Here is a 24,783-nt window from a genome sequence, read left to right as displayed (position 1 = left end):
TTCAAATTGAGTAATTATTATTGGGGACTTCGGTTACTGGACGGAGGAAAGACCAATACTGGAGAAAAATACTGGAAGGAGGAAAGACCATGTGGTGGGAAGGAAATGGGATTTATTCGCATTCTGAGAGATAATAACTTGAAACTCAGGATTTGAGAGCACTGGATATAGGCATAGGATCTGAACTTATGTCCGTAACCAGGTAACCACATTGCCTCTATTTAGGGAGAGTGATCACGTGGTCTTTATATAACCCTATTTGGAAGGTTGTCAAACATGCAGCTTTCAAATAAGAAGTATATCTTGACTTACAGGACAGGTGATTATGTCAAGCTTATGAGGTAGCTTGAAGCATTGCTGTAAGATTCTGCAGGAGAAGGATTCGTTGTGTAGAATTTATGGAGACAAAAGCACACGTGTTGGAACAGTTACTTTAAAATCAAGAAAATACAGCTCGACATTTTGACCTGGTTCAAAATAAGCCCTGGTTGCTAAGGCAGTACGTGAGAAGAGTTGAGCCTACTCTAACTGGTCTTATATTGCTTATACCAAACCCTAGATTAGGTGGAAAAAAATTATCAACACTCCTAAAATTAACTTTGAGAGAGCTAAAAGCAGGAAACTTGCATCCTTCAGAAATGGCAGCAATGCCTTGCTTTCTAGCCAAAACTGTTGGTCATAGCTTATACCCAACACTACTACCACCACTATTATAACATCTAGATGGTATTATTGCGCCATCACCTACAGAAAAAACCAACTCTTTGTCTTTCTTCTTGCATGACTGATCATGGTAAAGGTCTTCCAACCATTCTAGACATCGAACACTCAATGCCTCGTTTGAGCTTCCACCAGAAAGGGATCAGAAAAGTCTTGTCCAAATTGAATACTAAGAAGTCTTATGGCCCTGATGACATTCCCCTTATAGTTCAGAGGTCTCTGCTCCAAAGTTAACTCTCACTTCGTTGCTTTTTACACCCTAATTATACTAGTATCTATACTGCAGTTCTTTAATTAGCCCACATAAACCCTATTTGTAAGAAGAGTGACAAATCTTTACCTTCTAACTACTGTCCAATTTCCTTCATTATTAAGTCTTTCTAAAGTAATGGAAAGAACTATCAACACCCAACTCCTACACTAATTTGAAAGTTCTTGCTGATAAATAACTGCCATTATGAATTCTGTCATCACTGCTGATCAACAATGAGATCTACTTACCTATGTCACAAATCTCAGGACAAACACCATGGAAAAGTTAGTTGAATCTCAATTGGTTGCCCTTGATATCTCAAAAGCTTTTGACTGGATGTGGCACAAAAGACTTAAGTAAACTCCCACATAAATTGGAGTAAATGGAGATGGATATGAATTTAGTGATTTGGATTAGAGGATGGCCAAATATCAAAAAGTAGTGTATGAAGGAATTGAGTCCAGGAGCAAGCAACTGTTGGTGTAATGCAGGGCTCAATACTTGGTCCTCTGTTGTTTAATTCATACATCAGTGATATAGGATATATTATGGGAAATATTCAGTTGTTTGCTGATGATGCAAAACTGGGAAGAGCAATAGTGAAGTTATTGTTCCCCTTTATAAAGCTTTAATAAGGACACATTTGTACCACTGCATGCAGATCTGGTCACCTGAATTTTGTGGGAATGAAGTAGTGGTGGAGAGAATTCAGAGGCATTCTTGAGGATTGCCCACTGACCTTCAATCTAGAATTCTAGATTGAAAGTCAGTGGGCTTCAAAAATTGGCTGATAGGCAAAAAAGTGGAGACATAGAAGCATATAAGTTATTGAAGGGGTTTTATAGGATTAACACTGAAGACTTTTTCAGTACATGGCAGGAAGGGAGAGAATGGCAGGCGGGGGGGTGGGGGGATCATCCATGGAAATTATGTAAAAGTGTGGTTAGCACAATGGTGAATGGATGGAATAGAATAAGTTTCCAACAGCAGTTGTGTGAGGGCTTTGTCAGTGAATGAGTTTAATGAGAGGTAGGTACTGTCAAATAATGGATCTTCCATGATGAGTCTTCTGACTCCAGGAATACCTGCATAATAATAATTGGTGTAGTTGCGTTAAGTTGGTGATTGAATGGTGGAGACAGAGTTGTAGAGCAAGTGTCCTCCCTCGATGAGTCCTTAGACTCCCTGGAGGTGTCAAATAATAATAATAATAATCTCCTGTCTGTCCCTAAACTTCTGCAATTGTTGCGAGCTTTCCGACTGGATGCTTTCTCCGAGGATAGTGGATTGCTCCTTATCTTTCAGCTATAACTGGGGTCCCACAAGGCTCTCTTCCTTTGCCCACTCTCTTCCTTCTATATAAACAAACTACTCCATCTGACAGCCAATCCAGTACACAGGTTTGCTGATTACAGCACATTGCACACTCCTTGTTGTGTCACTTTCTTACATTTACAACTATTTTCAACCTTTGTGCTATATCTCCGTAATATACTGTATTGGGTAACACATGGTACCTCTGAGGGACAATGGAATTTCCTCGAGATCGATGCAGTATCAGAGCGTCCGAGATTTACCCCTCGTAAAACACCAAGAAATTTATTTGTTTCACTGCGCCACTTAGCGCTATTAGATTATTAATATTAACAACCAAGAGGTAATCTCAGGACAGTACTTAATGATACCTATCAACTCTGCAGACGTGGCCAAAATATACCCTTTCTAATATCCTGCATAGGTTCGCATTAATATTTTATAAGAGGTGCATCGGATTCCAGAAATCACAGAAAGTCTTTATTAGAATCAAAAGCAAGGTTTATTAATTCTCAAAAGTAGATACACTTAATAACATTAATTCAAATTCCATCTTAAGGGAGATCCATACAAAGCATAAAACATTCAAACACTACTATTATACCTATAACATATTATGTAGCGGCTATCTAAAGTAAGAACTATATTAACACTCTCTAATGCATTATTTATGTATTATTATCACAGTTATTCCAAAACTCCATAGATCTGTCAGACTACTCAAGATAACATTCATATCTTTCACAATCTCTTTATAATTTGTCAATTCTCTACTCTAAACATATCCTTAATTTCATTCAATATAAAAGTGAACTTTAACACATCGACAGACAATAAGAATAAATTCAATATCCTTCTAAAGTGATAACAATACAACTTTATCCTATATCATTAATGTTCCCTTTTATAACATATTAACGTGGCACAAATCTTTCATTCATATTCAGTGAAACACAAACAAAGTCTACTTATCTTCCCCTATGGTTCTTTATTACATCATAGGTTCACAGGAAACTGGCCTTCTGTGGACTGCCAGACTTGCCTTTTTCTGCAGAGATACTGCCACCGAGACCCGCGACTGCCTTAATCGGAATCCCTCCAGTACGGGGGTACTGGTACCCTTCGCCACCACAAGAGGGGAACATACAGGAGATCCAGGGAAAAAAAAGCCCATTTTTCAGGGTCACATGACCCTTATATTTCCCTCTTTTCTTCTCAGCGTTTCTCGCCCTATTCGATGTCCAGCGAACTCTCACGTCACAGTGTCCATCCTCTCCCCCGCTATCGCACGTACGCTGACGTCACGTTATTTGCTTGGTCCGAGCCGCTCCCTCGTGTATGGCTCTGTAACCTTTGGATGTGACCCCCCCCCCCCTATATACTTATTTAACCTTTTCATAACAGAACACACTTGATATACATATTACTTATTTTACACTTAGAGTCAATTTACTGTATTTATCTCCTTTTTTTTGTTTGGAAAAGCATGTTAGATTATGATAAGATAGGAGTTCATAAAATTCCACTCTATCACAATCCAACATTCTCCTTTTCATTTGACAATCCTTGCAATGCACAAATCACCACAAACTGCAGAACCTTAACCCATACTACATTAATCTCTGTTATTCATAACATTCATAAGCTTCTCAACTTCAGTGCTAGTAAAACACAGCTCTGCTTTATTTCTTTCAAAAAAAAAAAGAACCCTTTTTCCAATATTACCTTTATCAACACAAATCTTTCTTGGCACAAAATATTAAAAATATTGCCTCCCCTGCATTCAAAAAATTAGGTTTTCTCTTTTGCTCAAAATATTTAATTCCAACTGGCTCCTAAACCTATACAAATTGCAAATCCATCTGACCACTGAATATTGCTTTCACATTGGGATGATGCTCCTAAGAGCTCCCTAAAAAAAAAAAAAAAAAGACTGATTAATGACTCTTCTCTCATTCATTAGTAGTATACTCCACTAAATTATTTCACATTGGCATTCATTTGCTACTATTTGCTTCTTTTATATATGCAGTAATCTGCTGTTTATCCAACTTTCAAAACAGTCATTTCAATTAACTATAGAGCACAATGTAATTGCATTTCAGTTATGTGAGAACTTCCTGTTTTGATAATTGAAGAGTTAGACAAGAAGTACATTGCTTGTACTTTTATGACCACTGTTCATCAGAATTGGCATCAATAATTCCTTCCCTCCCTCTCTCACACACAGACCCATCCATACACGTGTAGTGGCCACTCAGCATGTTCTAACAGTTTAAACCAGCATTTCTGTTATTTGTTTCAAGTTTGGTGACTGTGAATCTGACTGCTCAGATATGGTGATGATATATAAAAGTAGGCAGTTCAATCTTCACTGGTAGCCAGTCAGAGATAGCTGGCCTAAGGCTATCACTAATCTAAGTGGCACTCAGTGAAGTTAATGTCTGAAATAGTGTGGGTTCTACGGTCAATTTTCTTGAATTTAATGGATGAAAAACCTGAGTTTCCAGGAGAAGAAACCCGCTTGCCCATGCCAGAGATTGACTAACTTAGGAACTGATTGAAAAAAAGTCTTAGAAAATGTTCCTCTAGTCAGCAACTAGAATCGAACTGACGAACTAAACTACTCTTTCTTCAAGTGGTTTAGTGCTAAGGAGTGCAAACACTACTTCTGCTGAGCTACATAGGCTTATATATACAGCAATCCCTCGATTAGTACATCTCCAATTAGTGTGTCATTTTTTTTCTATACCCAAATTCGATTAGTGCGCCTCTGAAATTCAATTAGTGCACCTATATACTTCTTAAAAATAAATGTTACAGATTTAAAAAATTTTCTATCTATACATTTTTTATGGCTAGCTATTTTAAATATCACTCACCAGGATGAAATAATTTAGTTACCGATTTAAAACATTTTACAAAGTTGTTTTTTAATGGCATACTACACTATGTTCCAAATTTACTGCCAAAATTTATGCTGTCTTCTAATTATATAGCATTTTGATTATCATATCTCGTGCCTGCTCTGCAATTGTTTTCCTTACTTCTTTTGTTTTAAAGTATTTTCCCAACCCCTTTCATCGTGAGTAAAAGAATTATTGAGGAAAAAAGTGGAAGTGTTAAAATGATTCGAAAATTAATCTCATTGGAAAAAAATTTTAAATAATAAAAAAAAAAAAATGAATAACACGAGTACAGAACAAATATAGGACAAGAACACAAAAATGGGGAATCAACTATACGAGCAATTTTAAGAAAAGCTGCTGAATACAAAGAGATAGGTAAGGCTGCTTGAAGTTCATCGTGTATGCACTCGAAATCAGAGTATTATAATGATTGAATTAGAGAGACATTTCTACAGGGATCAAAGATTGTAACCAAAAATGGATCCTGCTAAGCACTGACCTTATTAAATCAAAACATTAAGTCTCTTTCCAACCTTGGAAGAAAAGGCTATCAATGATGAAAATCACAATTCCACACTAGTGCTGGGTGGTTTGAGCATTTCAAAAAAGAGAAATAGCCTACATAATGTTCTAATCACAGGCAAAGCTGCAAGTGCAAATAAGGAGGTGGCTGTAAATTATTCAGAGATTTTGAAGAAATTGTGGAAGAAGGGGCCTATTGTGACCAACAAATATTTGATGAAACTGCCTTTTGTGGAAGCAAATGCCTTCCAAGATTTTTCTGGCCAAATCAGAGAAAAAATTTCAGCTTAGTTATAAAGTCACAAAGTCAAATGAAATTACTGCTAGCAATATGTGAGCCATTTGGAAGCACATTCTTTCACATTGTGCAGATGACTTTAGAGGTTTTTCAAATGAATCTAAGTTAATTAAATCTCATTCTGAGAAATTGAGTGATTCCAACTTGCTAAATTTAGATGCACAGCAGGAAGATCCTGAAGAATATGAAGAAAATTTAATCACTGACAAGCCCAAAGAAATTTCACAGAAACAATTTGAAAATATTTTTCTTGCAATCAAAGTTTTTAAGCAGCAATGCTTAGAGGCTGACCCTGATGAAGAGAGAGAAGCAGTAAAATTTGCATGAGTAGTACAAGAGGCAATAGGGCTATACTATCAGTTGTATATAAAAAAAAAAAAAATAGAAACAGAATGCCTGCCAAATTATGTTAGCTCAATTCTTTGTCAAGAAGGAGAATAATAAATTTTTATTCTGAATGTTTTATTGTCTTTCAGCTTCATAGTTTTCCTTTAACTAGGCCCTGAGATATATCCTAATTCTTTTATAAAAAAAAAAATTAAGGGTCAAAAAAGAAATTTGAGGAATGAATTTTACTTTTTTTCCATAGGTTATTATATTTGATTAGTGCATTTTCGATTAATGCACCTGTTTTAAAGAACACATTAGGTGTATTAATCGAGGGATTGCTGTGTGTGTCTGTGTATTTTTTGTTAAATACTTAATGATGTACTTTTATGGATATAATGCTGCTATTGATGTAGTTTTACATCAATAGCAACATTATATCCATAAAAGGATATAATGCCCCCAATTATTGTAAGCCCCCCCTTGCAGGGGGATTACAATAATTGGGGCTGTTGTATTTTTGGCAGGCCATAAATTCTGAGAGTGCAGGCATAATGTGGTAACAGCTTTTTAATTGTTTCCTCTGGCCAAGTAATGACTGACTTGATTAATTGTTTTCTTTTTGATGTGTTTAACAATTTGCTCTGAGTAGGTGCTAAAGAAGAAATATGAAATCGTTATCCAAACATTTACTATTTTGGTGACAACAAAAAAACAATTCATATGATCCTCCACAATAATGCATGAATGCTATAGCCATACGTGCATTAGGGGTATATCAGAAAAAATAGAACCCTACAGAAATGCAATATTAAATCGACTTTCAAACCTCTTGCAAAATTAAAAAGTATACTTAACTCATCCAAAGATCCCCTTCCTTCCCTTTTCCACTTGGGGGGGCTTACAAAATCCAGTATGCATCTGCAACTTACCTTACATTGGGAAAACAGGACACACAATTCCAACAAGAAAAGGGAAATACAAATGCCACATTAAATTCCTTTATTATGGTAAAACAGACTTGTCAGACCATGTCTGTTTTACTCTAAATATGTCATGGAATTAACTGGAAATGCACCAAGTCCCTAAACAGCATCAAAACCTGGTTTGAAAGAAAATTCAAGGAAGCTTGTGAGGTGCTGATTCATCATTCTAATCTCAACAAGAATAATGGATTACTAATGCCAAGAATATGGAATATCCATCTGCAACCATACAGGATCCAGAACATGATGACAGAACCCCAACAAAAGAAAACCTTAAGATAACAGGGACTGACTAAAGATGCATTTCATGTATTATGTTGGAGGTTTGATGGAATATTCACAGCACTGGGAAAGGATTAAAACTAATTTTAATGCTTCCAATATTTCGTCTCAGTTACAAATAACTTTTGTAACACAATACTAAATGAAACTTGTGGGTAACTCTAAAGTCCTGTCTAGGTACCCTCTATGGATATTTGTAGGTGACCTAAAGTGGGACCTCTGAGAATCATTTTTTCCCAAATTTTGGGGAGTTTTATGCACCCATATTTATGGTTATGGTTGTATCAATGATATGGAGACTAAAACGTGAGTGGTATTTTTCTAATTATAAGTAAAGTAATTACTTTAACATGTGCATTTTTTTGTCTCCATATATTCTACACAATGAATGCTAACCACTGTGTAATCTTGAAAACAACTAGGTAGTAGCCAGCATTCATTACCTTCCAGTACCACTTTGTTTTTGTCATTTTTTTTTTTTTTTGGTTTCAATTATGAATGTGTGGACTCTAAATTAATGTTTGAGTCTTTTTTACCCATTTCTTCTAGCATATAGCATGAGTGATTGAGGCATTTGTTTTAGGGTGCTACTGGTTTAAAATTGTTAGTATGCAGATTTAGTTTACTGGACTAAACCATCATAAAGTAATGTTTTATGACATTTCTGTGTCACCTAGCCATAGCTTTGCTAATAACTTTACACTCCATTGATTCTTCATTTGATAAAACCTAGTAGCTGACTATGCTATCCTTTGGTATAGTTGGCAACTTTGTGAACTTCAGTGCTACCCAAATGCAGTCCTGTTTTATTTCTAACAAGCAAGATCCCAGACAAGGTTAGGTTTTACTTCTTGGACTGACCTCTAGCCTTGTTAACCAAAGTTTCTTAAACTTCCAATAAATTTGATATACTTTTCTGCTTAAGATCTTCATTTTATCTGTAAAACTGCTAACTATAGCAGTTGTACAGATAATTCCCACAAATAACCGTTTTCCAGAATAGGACAAACTGACTAATTGATACTCTCCCCCCTTCTCCACTCACACATACAGATTCATGCTCTACTCCTATATGTTGTGTGTCTGGATTTGTGTCATCTGTACATATTTTTATCTGTTCAAGAAACACATCAACAGATTATTTCTTTCCTCATTCCTCTTGCCCACACATGGCACTGATGTGCTGTAGATTTTTTTCTGCCTTGTTTATATGTGGGGATCAATATATTTAAAAAAAAAAAAAACTGATGGTGTTACAGTAAAAATTATCTATCATCTAAATATAAACATAAGCCCAAAATTTCCAATGTTGGATATTTATATGATTTAGGAAATTTTCAGGTATCATTCCTTATTTTATAATATAAAGTGAATGTGCTTTATAAATTCTGTTGAGTATTTTTCCTCCTCTCTCACTGATGATTTTTAGTATAATGATGTTATTGAAAATCTGTAGTTAATATTAAAACTGATTGCCGTGAAATGTTAAAATGTTATTATTAAAACTGTTTTGCTCTTGTAATTAAAAGCTTAATGTTTTGGTAGATTGGTTTATTTTTAGTTGTGAAAATAAGAATATTTATATAATTGATGTATTAATGTTTTGGTTACTCACTGGCTGTAAGAAAACTTAATGGAATGGTTTTTTATGAATTTCTTTAGGCTGCTGATTGTTCAGGAAAACTCTTTATTTTCCACAATTCTCTCCCAATTGCCGAAGCTCCAGGTAAATTGAAAAACAGAGATGATCGAAAGCTGCTTGGAACTGAAAAGGAAAAGGTACTTTTTTAACTTTTTTTTTTTTACAATGAAATGGGGAATTTTTATGTTGAGATATTTTTGTCTTTAGCAAAGAAAAATAAAAACAAACAAAATATCTTATGGTCTCAGTTGGTCATTTCAGCCATGTTGTATTACAACCATATTTAATGGCTAACTGCTCAGTTTGTACTTTGTAATTCGAGTAATCATTATTATTGAGAATATGCTGAAAAATATGAGAGGTGTAAGTTTCACTTAATATAGGTGTAAGATCAGTACATGTCAAGAATAGGGATTTCAAGCCTAGATTGTTAGCCCATCTTTAGTTGGGAAGATTTGAAGGTGCACATTCCAGCATTATGGACAGAGTTTTCGTATGTTTTGCTTGAGTGGAAACTGTTCATATAAAATTCACCTTTAGCTAGCTTTTGTCATGAATTCATGTTTGTTCTGAGTATGTAGCATTAAGGATTGAAGCACTTTCAAACAGTTTTTGGAATATATTGCATTTTACTGCACTTCAGAATGATCAGTGATACTTAACTGAGTAGAACTTAAATTTCCACACAGTAAAATTTTAATATTGAACTTGCAAATAGATATATACATATATACACTTGTTACAATGCTGCTGCATCATTTGCAATCCTCTGAGGAAAAAAAAATTCTCATCCGAAAATATCATTTTTGTTCTAGGTCGTTTATCGGAACTTCTCAGCCCCCCCCTCCTCCCTCGTATATAAGTTACGCATCATGATTTCACCACTCTCACAGCAGTTATTTACATTTACAAAATGCACACTTTTTTTTTTTCCTTGTAAGGTATTTACATATAACAAGGATAGTTCAATTTATAGTACTAAAGTACTATAAGTATAGTACTAAAGTACTATAAGTGGGGTGCTTAAGGGTCAAAGCTGTATAACTGAGAGGAGACCTCCACATAGACTTTAAAGGAATGCGGAGAACCGACCAGGACTTCTGACCTAATGTCCAATCCTCACCTTCTCGTGGTGCACCCTGTTGGGTATCTGCTTTGATACTGTTGGGTATCTACTTTGATACTGAACGAACAAGGATGGGCTGGAAATTTGGGATTTAGCTGACCAAATTGTATTCTTATTGGTTAAACCAAAATAAAAAATGATGGTACAACGTGACAAAATTTCATGCCGGCTGGTGCGTCGCCCGGTTAAACAAGGCCCCCCCCCGTTGTTTTTGCCAGGGAACCAGAGCGATCAGCGAAAAGTCAGCTACTGGAACAAATCTGAAAACAAACCCCAACTAAACATCACCAGAGGATAAAAAAATCAGAACTCCCTGGTGGAAACAGGAAGTTAAAGAGGCAGTGAAGGAAAAGAAGAAAGCATATCAAAAGTTCCTGGCAAATAAGTCAGCTTTTACTCTTACAGAATACAGAGACAACTGTAAGAAAGCTAAACAGTGTGTAAAACTAGCTAAACAAAAGTCATGGGAGGACTTTGGCAAGAATATACAAAATAAATATCAAGAAGGTGGCAAAATATTATGGGTTGAAGAAGCTTAGGAATGGAGGAAAGAGTGCTGTAAAAGGAGTTAGAGATGATAAAGGTGACATGAAAACAGGAGAAAAAGATATCCTTGAAGTATGGAGTAATTACTTTGAAAAACTGCTAAATGAAACAAGCAGTGATGACAGCACAGTGATAAAAAAACACTGACCAGGCATGCAGTCAGGAATACATATCCATATTTGAAGTAGAAAAAGCCATCAAAGGCTTGAAATGTGGAAAGGCAGCAGGAGTAGATGATATTCGACCAGAAATGCTGAAGTATGGTGGTAGAAAAGTCTTACAGTGGCTGCACTGCATAGTTCAGAAAGCCTGGACAGAGGGACGCATTATACCAAGCAATACTTAGTCTTTATTTGAGTTGTAAGTCAACAGTTAGAATTGAAGGAAGTACAGGAAGATGGTTTAATGTTAAATCTGGTGTGAGACAAGGACATACATTATCCCCTCTGTTATTCATTATCTATATGGATCACATTATGAAAGAATGTGGTATTAAAGCTGATATCAAAATTGGAGATGCTAATGTCAGCTCTTTGCTTTATGCGGATGATATTATACTTCTAAATAAATCTGCTACATGTCTACAAGATTCTCTGACTAAATTGAATAGCTGTTGTAATAGATATGGTATGAAGGTCAGCATTATAAAGACAAAGACAACGAAAATAGGCAGAATCATTATTGAAAATGTCAACTGTGTTGTGAATGGAGAACCTGTGGAACATGAAACATTTCAGCTACTTAGGCACGATTTTTAGTGAAGATGGTAAATTAAATATAGAAATAGACAACGGAATCAGCAAAGCTGGTATGGTGGGAAGTCAATTGAATAAATTCATATGGAATAAGAAAGAAATTAGTCGGAACACTAAATTAGCTGTATACAAGTCAGTGTTCAAACCAGTTTTAACTTATGGATCTGAGAGCTGGGTCAGAAGTAAAACACTTGACCAAAGACTAGAGACCGCAGATATGAGAGTCCTGAGAAAGATTAGAGGCATGAACAGATGGCATCAATGGCAATATCGTATTAAAAGTGAGAATATTAGGAAAGAACTTGACATTGTCAGCATCCAGGAATGCGTTAGCAGAGCTAATCTCAGGTGGTATGGTCACTTAAATAGAATGGAAGAGGAAAGATTAGCAAAACAAGTGTTCTCTGCCAGGTTTGCAGGAAAACGACCCAGAAGAAGACCAAATAGGTGGATTGATATGGTACATAGTGCCTTAGACGATAGAAATATAAGATCTGATAATGTTGGAGTCTTGACAAGTAACACACTGATTTGGAGGAAAATTGTAGATAGGAAGTTACTAATGATGTAATTTTTTCATGTAGTACTGTCATATCCTGTTCACCCCCTTGAGGGTACATGGCAGGAATTTGATGACGATGATGAAGTACTATAAGTACTAATGTACTCTTACCATTTCTGCTGCAAAGGTAAAGAATGCTGAAAAAGGTAAAAGAATATTCAAAAGTTTGAAGCTGAAATGTCAAGAAGTTGGCTCATCTTTCAGTATACATTGAGTTACTCCACAAGTTTGGATAGATTTGGAAGAGGTTGTAGAAATTCCTGAACAGTTACTAGAAGTATCTATAAAAAAAATGTAAGATATTGAATCCATGTGTGAAAGAGCATAAGTGAATTGAAAGATGAGTGGTGATATTGATCAATCTAATTTTATTCTCTTCTGAATTTTTAGGGAACTCTTAGGAATGATTCTCCATTCCAAATGAGAGAATCATATCCTGTTATTATGGGATAGGGTCAAAGCTGTATAACTGAGAGGAGATCTCCACATAGCCTTTAAAGGAATGCAGAGAACCGACCAGGACTTCTGACCTAATGTCTAATCCTCACTTTCTCGTGGTGCACCCTGTTGGGTATCTACTTGGATACTGTACGAACGAGGATGGGCTGGCAATTTGGGATTTAGCCGACCAAATTGTATTCTTATTGGTTAAACCAAAATAAAAAATGATGGTACATGACAAAATTTCATGCCGGCTGGTGCATCTCCCGGTTAAACATGGCCCCCGTTGTTTTCATCAGGGAACCAGGGCGAACAGCAAAAAGTCAGCTACTGGAACAAATCCGAAAACATACCCCAACTGAACATCACCAGAGTTAAAGATCGGTACTATCAACATAAGAAGCCTGAATGGCAAAGAAATGGAGCTAGCTGAAGAATTAGATAAGTACCAGATTGACATAATAGGGGCGACGGAAACAAACAATACAAAAACTGATGAGATCTTTCTGATGAGTAAATACAAAATGTTATTTTCAGGCAATGACAATCAAGGAAAAGAAGGAGTAGCCATAGTATTCAACACAAAATAAGAGGCTAATCTTCTGGAATGGCAGTCAGTCTCAAGTAGAGTAATGTGGGCAAATATGAGAATAGGTAACTGGACAATGAGACTTATTTGTGCCTATGGTCCCACAGAAGGTTCTACTATGGTAGAAGTGGAAGAAATTTTTGAGGCTTTAGACAAAGCAACTGACATAATGAAAAAGGAAAAGTTGGTCCTTGTTGGGGATCTAAATAGCAAAGTAGGAAATGATTCTGAGACATAGAAAAATATTTTGGGAAAATTTGGAGAAAAGAGCAAAGCTAATAATAATGGTAAATATCTGTTGAATTTCTGCACAGGACATGGACTGGTTATTACTAACACCATGTTCCAACATAAAAATGTGCACAAATTCACATGGAGAGAAGAGGCTAGGAATAAGAAAAGTCTCATTGACTATGTTATTGTTGATAGTGATGTTTTCTCCCTGCTGCAGGACACCAGAGTTTACAGAGGATTTGAAATTGGAAGTGATTCACTATTTAGTCTTGAGCAGGATAAAATTGAATTTCATATTGAAAAGAATAACATGTAAGAAAGTTTTAAAGCGAATAAAAGTTGAGCAGCTCGCAGATGTGAACTCCAGACTAACATACACAAAGATTATTGAAGAAAAAATGAAAGAGTTTGAGAACAGGAACCAAACCTTGGAGAATCAGTGGCAAGCCTGGAAGAAATCCCTGATTGATTCAGCTAGAGAGGCATGTGATGGAGTTGTCTGCAAGGATAGAAAAATTAGAACTCCATGGTGGACACAAGAAGTTAAAGAGGCAGTGAAGGAAAAGAAGAAAGCATATCAGAAGTTTCTGGCAAATAAGTCAACTTGCGCTCATAGAGAATACAGAGACAAATGCAAGAATGCTAAACACTCTGCAAAACTACCTAAACAAAAGTCATGGGAGGACTTTTGCAAGAATATAGAAAATAAATATGAAGAAGGTGGCAAAATATTCTGGAGGTTGTTGAAGCAGCTTAGGAATGGAGGAAAGAGTGATGTAAAGGGAGTTAGAAATGATAAAAGTAACACGAAAACAGGAGAAAAAGATATCCTTGAAGTATGGAGTAATTACTTTGAAAAAGTGCTAAATGAAGCAAGCAGTGATGACAGCACTGTGGTGAAAAACACTGACCAGACATGCAGTCAGAATACATGTCTATACTTTAAGTAGAAAAAGCCATCAAAGGCTTGAAATGTGGAAAGGCAGCAGGAGTAGATGATATTCGACCAGAAATGCTGAAGTATGGTGGTATAAGAGTCTTACAGTGGCTGCAGTGCATAGTTCAGAAAGCCTGTACAGAGGGACGAATTCCGAATTATTAGAGTAGAGATCTCAATAGTACCCATATATAAAAAGAGAAATAAAATTGAATGTGAGAATTACAGAGGTATTTCCCTACTGAGTGTTCCTGGCAAGATCTATGCAAGTATACTTGAGAAATGGTTGAGAAGAATTGTGGAAGAAAAGCTTGGTGAAGAACAAGCTGGATTCATGCCAAATAGAGGCTGTCAGGATCAGATCTTCGATTTACGACAAATAGTCGAGAAAGTATGGGAATATAACAAAGAGATGTATTTAAGTTTTGTCGATTTGGAAAAGGCATATGACAAGGTGCCAAGAGAGAAGCTATTCAATACGCTGCAGTTATATGGTGTCAATGGGGCATTATATCAAGCAATACTTTGTCTTTATTTGAGTTCTAAGTCAGCAGTTAGAATTGAAGGAAGTACAGGAAGATAGTTTAATGTTAAATCTGGTGTGAGACAAGGATGTACATTATCCCCTCTGTTATTCATTATCTATATGGATCACATTTATTAAGAAAAGTGCTATTAAACATGATATCAAAATTGGAGATGTTAATGTCAGCTCTTTGCTTTATGCGGATGATGTTATACTTCTAAATAAATCTGCTACATGTCTACAAGATTCTCTGACTAAATTGAATAACTGTTGTAATAGATATGGTATGAAGGTCAGCAATAAAAAGACAAAGACAATGAAAATAGGCAAAATCATTGAAAATATGAACTGTGTTGTGAATGGAAAACCTGTGGAACAAATAAAACATTTCAGCTACTTAGGCTTGATTTTTAGTGAAGATGGTAAATTAAATATAGAAATAGACAACGGAATCAGCAAAGCTGGTATGGTAGGAAGTCAATTGAATAAATTTATATGGAATAAGAGAGAAATTAGTCAGATCACTAAATTAGCTGTATACAAGACAGTGCTCAAACCAGTTTTAACTTGTGGATCTGAGAGCTGGGTCAGAAGTAAAACACTTGACCAAAGACTAGAGACCGCAGATATAAGAGTCCTGAGAAAGATTATAGCCGTGAACAGATGGTATCAATGGCAATATCATATTAAAAACAAGAATATTAGGAAAGAACTTGACATTGTCAGCATCCAGGAATGCGTTAGCACAGCGAATCTCAGGTAGTATGGTCACTTAAACAGAATGGGCGAGGAAAGATTAGGAAAACAAGTGTTCTCTGCCAGGATGGCAGCAAAACGACCTAGAGAAGACCAAAATATAGGTGGATTGATATGGTACAAAGTGCCTTAGACGATAGAAATATAAGATCTGATAATGTTGGAGTCTTGACAAGTAACAGACTGATTTGGAGGAAAATTATAGATAGGAAGTTAGTAATGATGTACTTTTTTCATGTAGTACTATCATATCCTGTACATCCCTTGAGGGTACATGCCAGGAATTTGATGATGAGCTGTGTGTATGTAAATGACCTTGGTAAATTAATAATTTTGATGGGTAGTTTAAACGTTGTGTGTGTGTATTGAATTTTTTTAATTGTATCTGATGTTTTTCTGTTACGTTTTCTGGATTCTGAAATGTTTTTGACTCTGTGAAAGTGATCACTGTCAGTTTTTGGATGTACTTTGGATTTTAATGTGAATTTAATTTGTTTTACATTGTTGCCATATTTTGAGAATTTAACTGGAAGGACTGGATTTCATACTAGAGTACTTCTTTTTGCATAGCAAATATCCCTAGCTCTCTGCACTAATGTATTAATTATACCTAGTTTGGGAAATAGTGATGATCGGTATCGTCATTTAGAAAGTAATCCCATGTAAGTGGCCTTTGTAAAATAAATTGTCTAGTAAGAAGAATTGTATTTAATATTTTTATCTAACACAATTATATGTGGCTGTACTTTTGAGTTTAATTAACTTTACACTTGAGCCTCCGTAGCTCAGTGAGTATAGACGAAGCCCTTTGGTTTGAAACTCCTGGGTTCAATTCCTGTCAGTGATGTGAGGAATATTTATCTGGTCTCTTTTGACAAAAGGTGAGTTAGCTGGTCTCATACGGTGGTAGGGGGTTTTTCCCACCTGGAAACTCGGGTTTTTCTTACCCCAGAACAGGCAAACTGGTCCCGTGAACACAAGGTTACAGTCATGAATGCGTCCCAGCTATATGCCAGTCCTGAGCCCGGATAAAATTGGGGGTAGGGGAAAGCAATGGTGAACTACCCTGTAAAAATCTCACCAGGAATACCTTCTGGGCAATGCCTACAAAGTCACCTACAGTCGGAAATGACTGAAAGGGAAAATCAGATCAGATCTAACACAACACGCACACCATAAGGTTATTTTTCTTCTTATTTGGTGATGTATTTCCTTGGAACCTTCATGTTTTGAAACATAATTACTAAGCCCTTTTGTGTTCAGGCTTGATTGCTTGAGCAGATTAATATATCTGCTCTTCAACCAACAGACTGCAGGTTCCAATCCCGCCATGGGCATGGATGTTTGTGATTGTCTTTAGGTGGGATATGAATTTCATTGCTCTGTTGAGACCACTACCCCTCTTACTGTAGGCATAATGAGGCTTGAAAAAGTTCCCTGTTTGCCGTCAAGCAGGATTTCCAGATTATGTGAAAAATAATTTTAAAAAGTAAATAAAAATTGTATCAACAGTACTTATCTGGCCCATGATTCTGATATACTATAGATTTAGAAATGTTTGTGAAGAGAAAGGTATTCTTAGAAAGAAAACAAAAGAAAAAAACAGATTTCATTGATTAAAAATGTATATTATTTGAAGTTTTTTTTTTTTTCTTTCAGACCATCTTAACACCTCAAACTACATTTTATAACAACCTTGGCCAAGAATGTGTAGCTGCAGGCTGCTGTGTTGATCTTTTTCTTTTTCCTAATGCTTATGTTGATGTTGCCACTTTAGGACAGGTGTGCCGTCTCACTGGTGGTCAGTTATATAAATATAACTATTTTCAGGTACGATTAGAATTTGTTTTTTCATTATATGGTCAAGGCATTTCACTATTGTTTTTAAGTCATTAAGTTTTATATGAAAGTTTTTATTTGGATTTGTTTTTAAATTATATGTATTAATTGTACTGCTATTCATTCTTTTGTTTTGATTATAAATCATTATTAAAAAAATGATATTGAAAAGGATTTTGGAAGAAAGTATTTAGTCAAGGTGAGGGGAATAAAATATGCTCTCAAAGAACATGCATTCAGTAATCACTGGTACTGATTTTTTTGCTACACTTTTTATTATAGAATGATGGATAGGAGAGAAAGCTATGACTGCAATACTGGTAACAGTTTTGCATGTGGCTGGGAGTTTGAAGCCATCAAAGAGGTGGAGTCGAACAAGGTCAGCTAGTGGTGGGATGTTGTTACAGGCATAGTGGATCACTTGCCATTGTCACAGCAGACTCTGGTGTCCTGCACCAGGAAGAAAACATCACTATCAACAATAACATAGTCAATGAGACTTTTCTTATTCCTTGCCTCTTCTCTCCATGTGAATTAGTGCACATTTTTATGTTGGAACATGGTGTTAGTAATAACCAGTCCATGTCCTGAGCAGAAATCCAACAGATATTTGCCATTATTATTAGCTTTGCTCTTTTCTCCAAATTTTCCCAAAATATTTTTGTACGTCTCACAATCATTTCCTACTCTGCTATTTAGATCCCCAACAAGGACCAACTTTTCCTTTTTCATTGTGTCAGTTGCTTTTTCTAAAGCATCAGAAAATTCCTCCACTTTTACCTTAGTAGAACCTTCTGTGGGACCATAGATACAAATAAGTTTCATTGTCCAGTTCCCCATTCTCATATTTGCCCACATTACTCTACTTGAGACTGACTGCCATTCAAGAAGATTAGCCTCGTATTTTGTGTTGAATACTATGGCTTCTTCTTCTTTTCCTTGATTGTCATTGCCTGAATATAACATTTTGTATTTATTGCTGAGAAAGATCTCACCAGTTTTGGTCTTTTTTTGTTTCAGTCACCCCTATTATGTCGATCTGGTACTTATCTAATTCCTCAGCTAGCTCCATTTCTTTGCCATTCAGGCTTCTTACATTGATAGTACTGATCTTTAACTCGGGTGATGTTGAGTTGGGGTTTGTTTTCAGATTTGTTCCAGTAGCTGACTTTTTGCTGTTCACCCTGATTCCCTGGCGAAAACAACGGGGGGCCTTGTTTAACCGGGCTACGCCCCACCCGCATTAAATTTTGTCATGTTGTACCATCATTTTTATTTTGGTTTAACCAATAAGAATCCAATTTGGTCGGCTAAATCCCAAATTGCCAGCCCATCCTCGTTCGTTCAGTATCCAAGTAGATACCCAACAGGGTGCACCACGAGAAGGTGAGGATTGGACATTAGGTCAGAAGCCCTGTTCGGTTCTCCTCATTCATTTAAAGGCTATGTTTAGGTCTCCTCTCAGTTATACAGCTTTGACCCTTAAGCACCCCATTAATAATATATTAATTATCTAAACTTTGATTGGGTAGCAGTGAAATCTCATGAGAAAAAAGAAATCCGATTTCTTGAGGTGTTGCAAGACAACTTTCTCAAGCAACATGTGATTGAACAAACTTGATATTCAAGTACTAGACCTGATTGTGGTTTCTGAGTGGGTTTCAGTTAAAGACACAACTGTTTTGCCTCTGATGACAGTGATTGTGTTATAGCAACCTGGAAAGTGCCTAAGTGTATGGATATTCCATTCAAAAAAGGTTACATGCTGAACAACAAAGCAAGAAATTATGACCAGGTGAGGAGCATGCTATGCTTTTCTCAGTTGCTAGATGGGAATGACAGTTTTGGTGCATGGGGAACGTTTAAAAATATTTAAATTATGTAATATCAAAATATGCCCCAGGATTTCTAAGAATAAATAGGGTAGTAGTAGTAGTGAAATGGATGTGCAGTCTTATTAAGCAATAAATTCTTTAAAGAGAGATGAGGAAGGAGCACTGCATAAGGATGATGTTGGTTATAAAAATTATAAGTAGCAGGCCAGAAGTTACATGTTTATATGGAAAACTAAGTCAAAGGATGAAAAGAAACTGCTTTTGCAAGCTACCCAAAAGAATTCTAACATTATGCTGCAAGTAAAAGAAAGAATGAGTGTAAAAGGAACAATTTGTGGAAATAACTACTAATTGAAGAAGAAGAAGAAATTGTTTAGCTGATGAGTGATCATTTTGCTTGAAAGCTATCAATCAGGTGTATGAAACGTTGAGCACATTGGTCCCTGGATGAAGAAACTCTGGTGTATGAGGAGGAGATACTAGAGCTGTTCATGAATTGAATGAGAATTTGGCAATAGGGACTGATGGGATATCAGCACAAGTGATAAGAGTGTTTAGTTTGAACAGTGAAGCTTAAGTCATGGAAGCTTTCACAGGAGTGGATAGAATGTATGATAATCCCATTTCACAAAGGTGGTGCATATGTCTACTATCAGCCTGTCAGTATCTCTGGAATGGTGGTGAAGATTTTTGAAAAGTTAGTAAGAGCTTACATACCGAAATGGGTTGACAGAGAATCACTACTTTGCATTGAGCAGCATAATCAGCTAAAGGAAGCTCATGTTTGAGCAGCTTGTTCACATTTTATAATAATATTGCCATTTAATTAATCAAGGAGAATAGATATATCATACTTTTAGACTTGGCTAAGGTTTTTGACAGAATGCAGCATGAAACACTGTTGCATAAGTTGGAGAATATGGGATTGGATTATAAATTAAAGTATTGGTGTGGATAAGAAGATGGCAGGCTAACATATCAAAAAGTGATCTGTCTATCTATCTATATATAGGCTCCCACAATCTGGCACGACCTCAGTAGCATGATTGATACCAAAGAAAGGAGGCCACACGGATATCCGAAACTGGTGTCCAATCTCCCTAATTAATACCAAAATCATTTCTAAAGTTATAGCAAACCGAATAAAGCCAACACTGCCTGAAGTTATTGGCCAACATCAAACGTATTCTGTCCCGGGAAGATCAATACATGATAACCTCCATTTAATAAGAGATCTCATTCACCTCGCAAACAGCCAACATGAAAACCTAGCACTCGTCAGCCTTGATCAGTAGAAGGCTTTTGACAGGGTAGAGCACGAGTACCTTTATGAAGTCCTAAAGGCATTTGGCTATGGTCCTCTCATCATTGAAACAGTGCAATTGCTTTACAGAGATGCACACTTCTGTTTAAAAATTAACAACAGGCTCACTCGCACCTTGTCATACTCTCGAGGGATCGAGCAAGGATGTCCCCTCTCCAGACAATTATACACACTGGCCATAAAACCCTTCTTAAAAAGAGTACACAACACCATCTCAAAACGAACCAGCATACTAGAGCCACATCAAAAAATTACCCTATCAGCATATGCCGATGATGTCATTGTAACAGTCTGAAATTGAAGAAGAATGACAGTAACCGAGGAAGCACACATACTATGTTAAATTCTGCAAAAACCACGGGCTTGTGGTCAGGCAGATGGAAGGCTAGAAATGATTCTCTGCTCGAATGTACCTGGTCAAGCAAAGGACAAAGATACTTAGGTGTGCACCTTGGCAACACCAAAATATATAACACACTGAACTGAACACAGCTGCACAACCGTTTTAAACAAGTGCTAGGTAAATGGAACAGCGTTCGTTCCATGTCTTCACTTAGAGGAAGAGTACTAATAGTTAACCAGATGGCTGTGAGTGTCTTATGGCATACCCTCAAAGTTCTCACACTTCCTGAAGAATTTCTTCACCACATTCAAAAGGAAATCAAACGTTTCCTCTGGAACAAAACTCACTGGACAATGTATCCTCAACTCTGCAAGCAAGGGAGGTCAAGGCCTGATTTCCCTTGAAAACAAGATTAGATTTTTCAGGATAATCCTCCTCCTAAAGACACTTCAATGCAATCACACTAATGTAACCACCTTCGATTACATCATGAAATCATCCACCAGAGGACTTACACTTTCCACAATCCTCCGAATGACCAGTCCTGCACCATCTCCTCCTAAACTACCTCATTTTTACAGAGATGTTCTACAACGGTGGAAAAACACAGAACATCACACACTGACAGGATCAACATAGTCAGCTGTACTTATAGAACCACTATTTTCGAACAGAAACATAACAAGTCTCACAACTGGCCAGCCCTTTCTTTTCCCTACATGGAACTGGGCAGGAATAAGAGTCATAGGGGACCTCCTAACCCAGACCCTAAAGTGGAAAACATTCACAAGCCTACCAATGAAGAAACCAAACACTGAAAAGCAATATCAACAGCTGCAAGCCTCCATTATAAAAGCCTATCCAGATATCGCTACACCTCTGGAAATCCATATTCCTTCTAGAAACTGCTCGGGGCTGATATTTCATCTTGTACAATCTTAAGCCTCACTTCCAATCCTTCCCTCCAACTACAAGACATGGCTTACTGACATGAGCCACTTCCTCATGTCAGTGTCTCCAACCTCACCCTTCTTATATTCATCTTTAACCTTCTCATCTACAAGGCTGCATATGCCACTCAGTTTTCAGTGTGATCTTCCATATAAATCGAAGTGTGCCAAACCAGATTCCAACATACAGTGGAGACTATGGCATAATGTCGTGCCAACTCCTTCTAAGCTCTACAAATTTCAGCTAAGAGAAACAGATCTGCTTCTATTCTGTGACGTTTCAGGTACCTTGGAACACACATATCTAACCTGTCCCACAAACAAAGTGATCACCTATGTCCTGAATACTGTCTCTAGTACCTGTAACTATGCACACAGCCAAGAAGATTACTGGAATTTAGTCCACACAGAAGAAAACAGACACAGAACATGCAATTTCTTCTTCATCTGCACTAAGGCCGTCATCTACAGCTTCTACCTAAAAACAGACAAGAAATAGCCAGTACCCATCCATCACTGAAACTGCACAAACCCTCATGTATATCCTCCGTCGAAAACTAAAAAGCAGGCTTTCACTGGAACTTGAGTACTTCAAAGAAACAGGAACTGTCGCGAAATTCATAGAGTAGTGGAATCCAACTGGTACTCTCTTCTGAATTGACGATGACAATACGCTTCATCTGAAAGATAACTCAGACTGAAACTGAACTGTAATTTTGAATTTATTTATTGCATTCTCTATTGTATGCCTTAAAGGAAAATGTTTCTTTCTCTGTAATATATATACTTATAATATGTAAATAGTCCTTGTTACTTATCGTCTAATTTATATTTGAACAAGTTAAATAAAAATAATAATAATAAAAAAAAAATATATATATATATAGAGAGAGAGAGAGAGAGGGGGGGGGAGGGTGAGTATGCATAATCTCAGGTGAGTAGTGGTGGTGTCCTTGGTCCATTGTTAATTCAATCTTCATGTTAATGATGCTGGGAAGAATTTAACAGATGACATATAGCTGTTTGCTGAAGATACAAAGATAGGCATGATAATCAGGAATGCAACTGATATGCAATACTTGCAAAATGATTCGAATAGGCTGTGAAATTGTGGGTATGTGAAAATGGTTGTCATTTCAGTGTTAGTAAATGAAAAGTTATGCACTTTGGTGTAATGAAATATCCAGTGTCACATTATATTGGTAGGATTATGGTAGAAGAAACTGATCCAGTTTGGAATTTTGGAGTTTAAGTTAATTAATAGGAAGTTGAAGAGCAATATTACAAGGATTGTAAATACAACTCACAGGATAATTGCAATTACAAGGCCTTGATATGACCTCACTTAGTCTGGTCTTCTGGTTTCCATGGTAATGCTAATAAAATAGAAAGAGTGCAAAGGAGAGTATTTAAGATGATATTGGAATCGGAATAATACAGATTGAGAATTTGTGGACTGCAAACAGGAGAAAAATGAGTCACATGATTGAGACTTACAAACTTCTGAAAGGATCATACAGGATACCAATAGATTTTTTTTTTTTTTTCATTCATTCTCAACTTCAATGAATGCAGTCAGGAATGGAACAAGAGCTAGATTTTTCTCTCATAGTGGTTCATGATTGGAATAGCTTTTGGAGGTGGTGAATGTAAATAGTGTGAATCTAATCTTTAAATAGTATGAATGAATTCAGTGGTAGTACAGCAGGTGGTGTGAGTTATGTGTGGCCTACCTCAATGAGTTCCCGATTCCTTGAGGTCTCTCTTAATAATAATAAATAACAGCAGTTTAGCAAAAAATGTGAAGAGCTATCATAAGAATTTTTAGTGTTAACTTCATTTACATTGTACGCTTATACTAAAAAAAACACCATCTTCGCTATCCTGTCAAAATTTTGAACTGTCAGTTTCTTATTTCATTAGAATTAACACTGTTTTTTTTCTGCAATGGAAATCTACATTCATCATTTCCTAATGTGAACCCTTAAGGATGAATACAAGACACTTTGATAATACTACATCCTTAGCATCTTATCAGCAGTTTTATTCTAAATGAATCTGTTATATATAAGATATTTAGTGTTAGATACTGCATTTCCATTTTGTTAGGCACTTCTAACTACATCTATCCACCTCGATCTTCTGGATCTTCTTTGTCATCAAACACTTGGTTTAACATTTCCTCTTCCCATTTTGTTTTAAGTGATCATGCTACTTTATATTAACTTCATTCATGCATTGTTCATTGCTAAGGATATGTTTATTCTAATATCTTCATTTTTAATATAATTTTGTGGTTGATGTTAATCCCAATTTTTCAGAAATTTCCTGTCTGTGGTGTCTGGTCTCTGACCAGCTGTTCTAACTCAGCTTTCGGATCAGTATTACAGTTGATTCAAACAAATTTTTTTTTTTTTTTTTTTTCAAATCAGTTACAATTCACAAAAAAAAAAATTATTAAATCATTGAATAAGGGTGGTGAATTTATTTGAAGAGAACACATTTTCAAGGCTTAGTCATGCCAAAATCAAAGATGACATTGTTGACCCTACAATTACTTACTTAGCCTCTTCACTCCCTGCGGAGCATAGGGCCTCAATCAATGCTTTCCATCGGATTCTGTTTGCTGCCTTCCTCTTGAGTTCACTTCAGGATCTCCCTATCTGCTGCACCTCCATCTCAGTCTGTCTCCTCCAGGTCATTTTGGGGTGGCCCTTTTTCCCTGTGGGTTCCATTCTGTGGCTGTCTTATGGCTATGCCTTTATCA

At 36.3% G+C, this 24,783-nt stretch overlaps 1 protein-coding gene across 1 annotated transcript in view; it reads left to right on the top strand.

The window, feature by feature from the left end:
- Sec24CD (COPII coat complex component secretory 24CD) overlaps nt 1-24,783 on the top strand; it is a 400,801-nt gene that overhangs the window by 266,497 nt on the left and 109,521 nt on the right. The window contains exons 13-14 of the mRNA XM_090409481.1: nt 9,274-9,390; nt 17,385-17,555. Of these exons, the coding sequence (XP_090265607.1) occupies nt 9,274-9,390; nt 17,385-17,555 (288 nt within the window). The remainder of the gene's footprint in view (nt 1-9,273; nt 9,391-17,384; nt 17,556-24,783) is intronic.

Source organism: Typopeltis vanoorti, chromosome 19, assembly GCF_054136105.1.
Source record: "Typopeltis vanoorti isolate ZY-2024b chromosome 19, IOZ_Tvanoo_1.0, whole genome shotgun sequence".
Taxonomy (NCBI): domain Eukaryota; kingdom Metazoa; phylum Arthropoda; class Arachnida; order Uropygi; family Thelyphonidae; genus Typopeltis; species Typopeltis vanoorti.
Note: the sequence above shows the minus strand (reverse complement) of the source record. Positions and strands in the feature narration are given on the sequence as shown.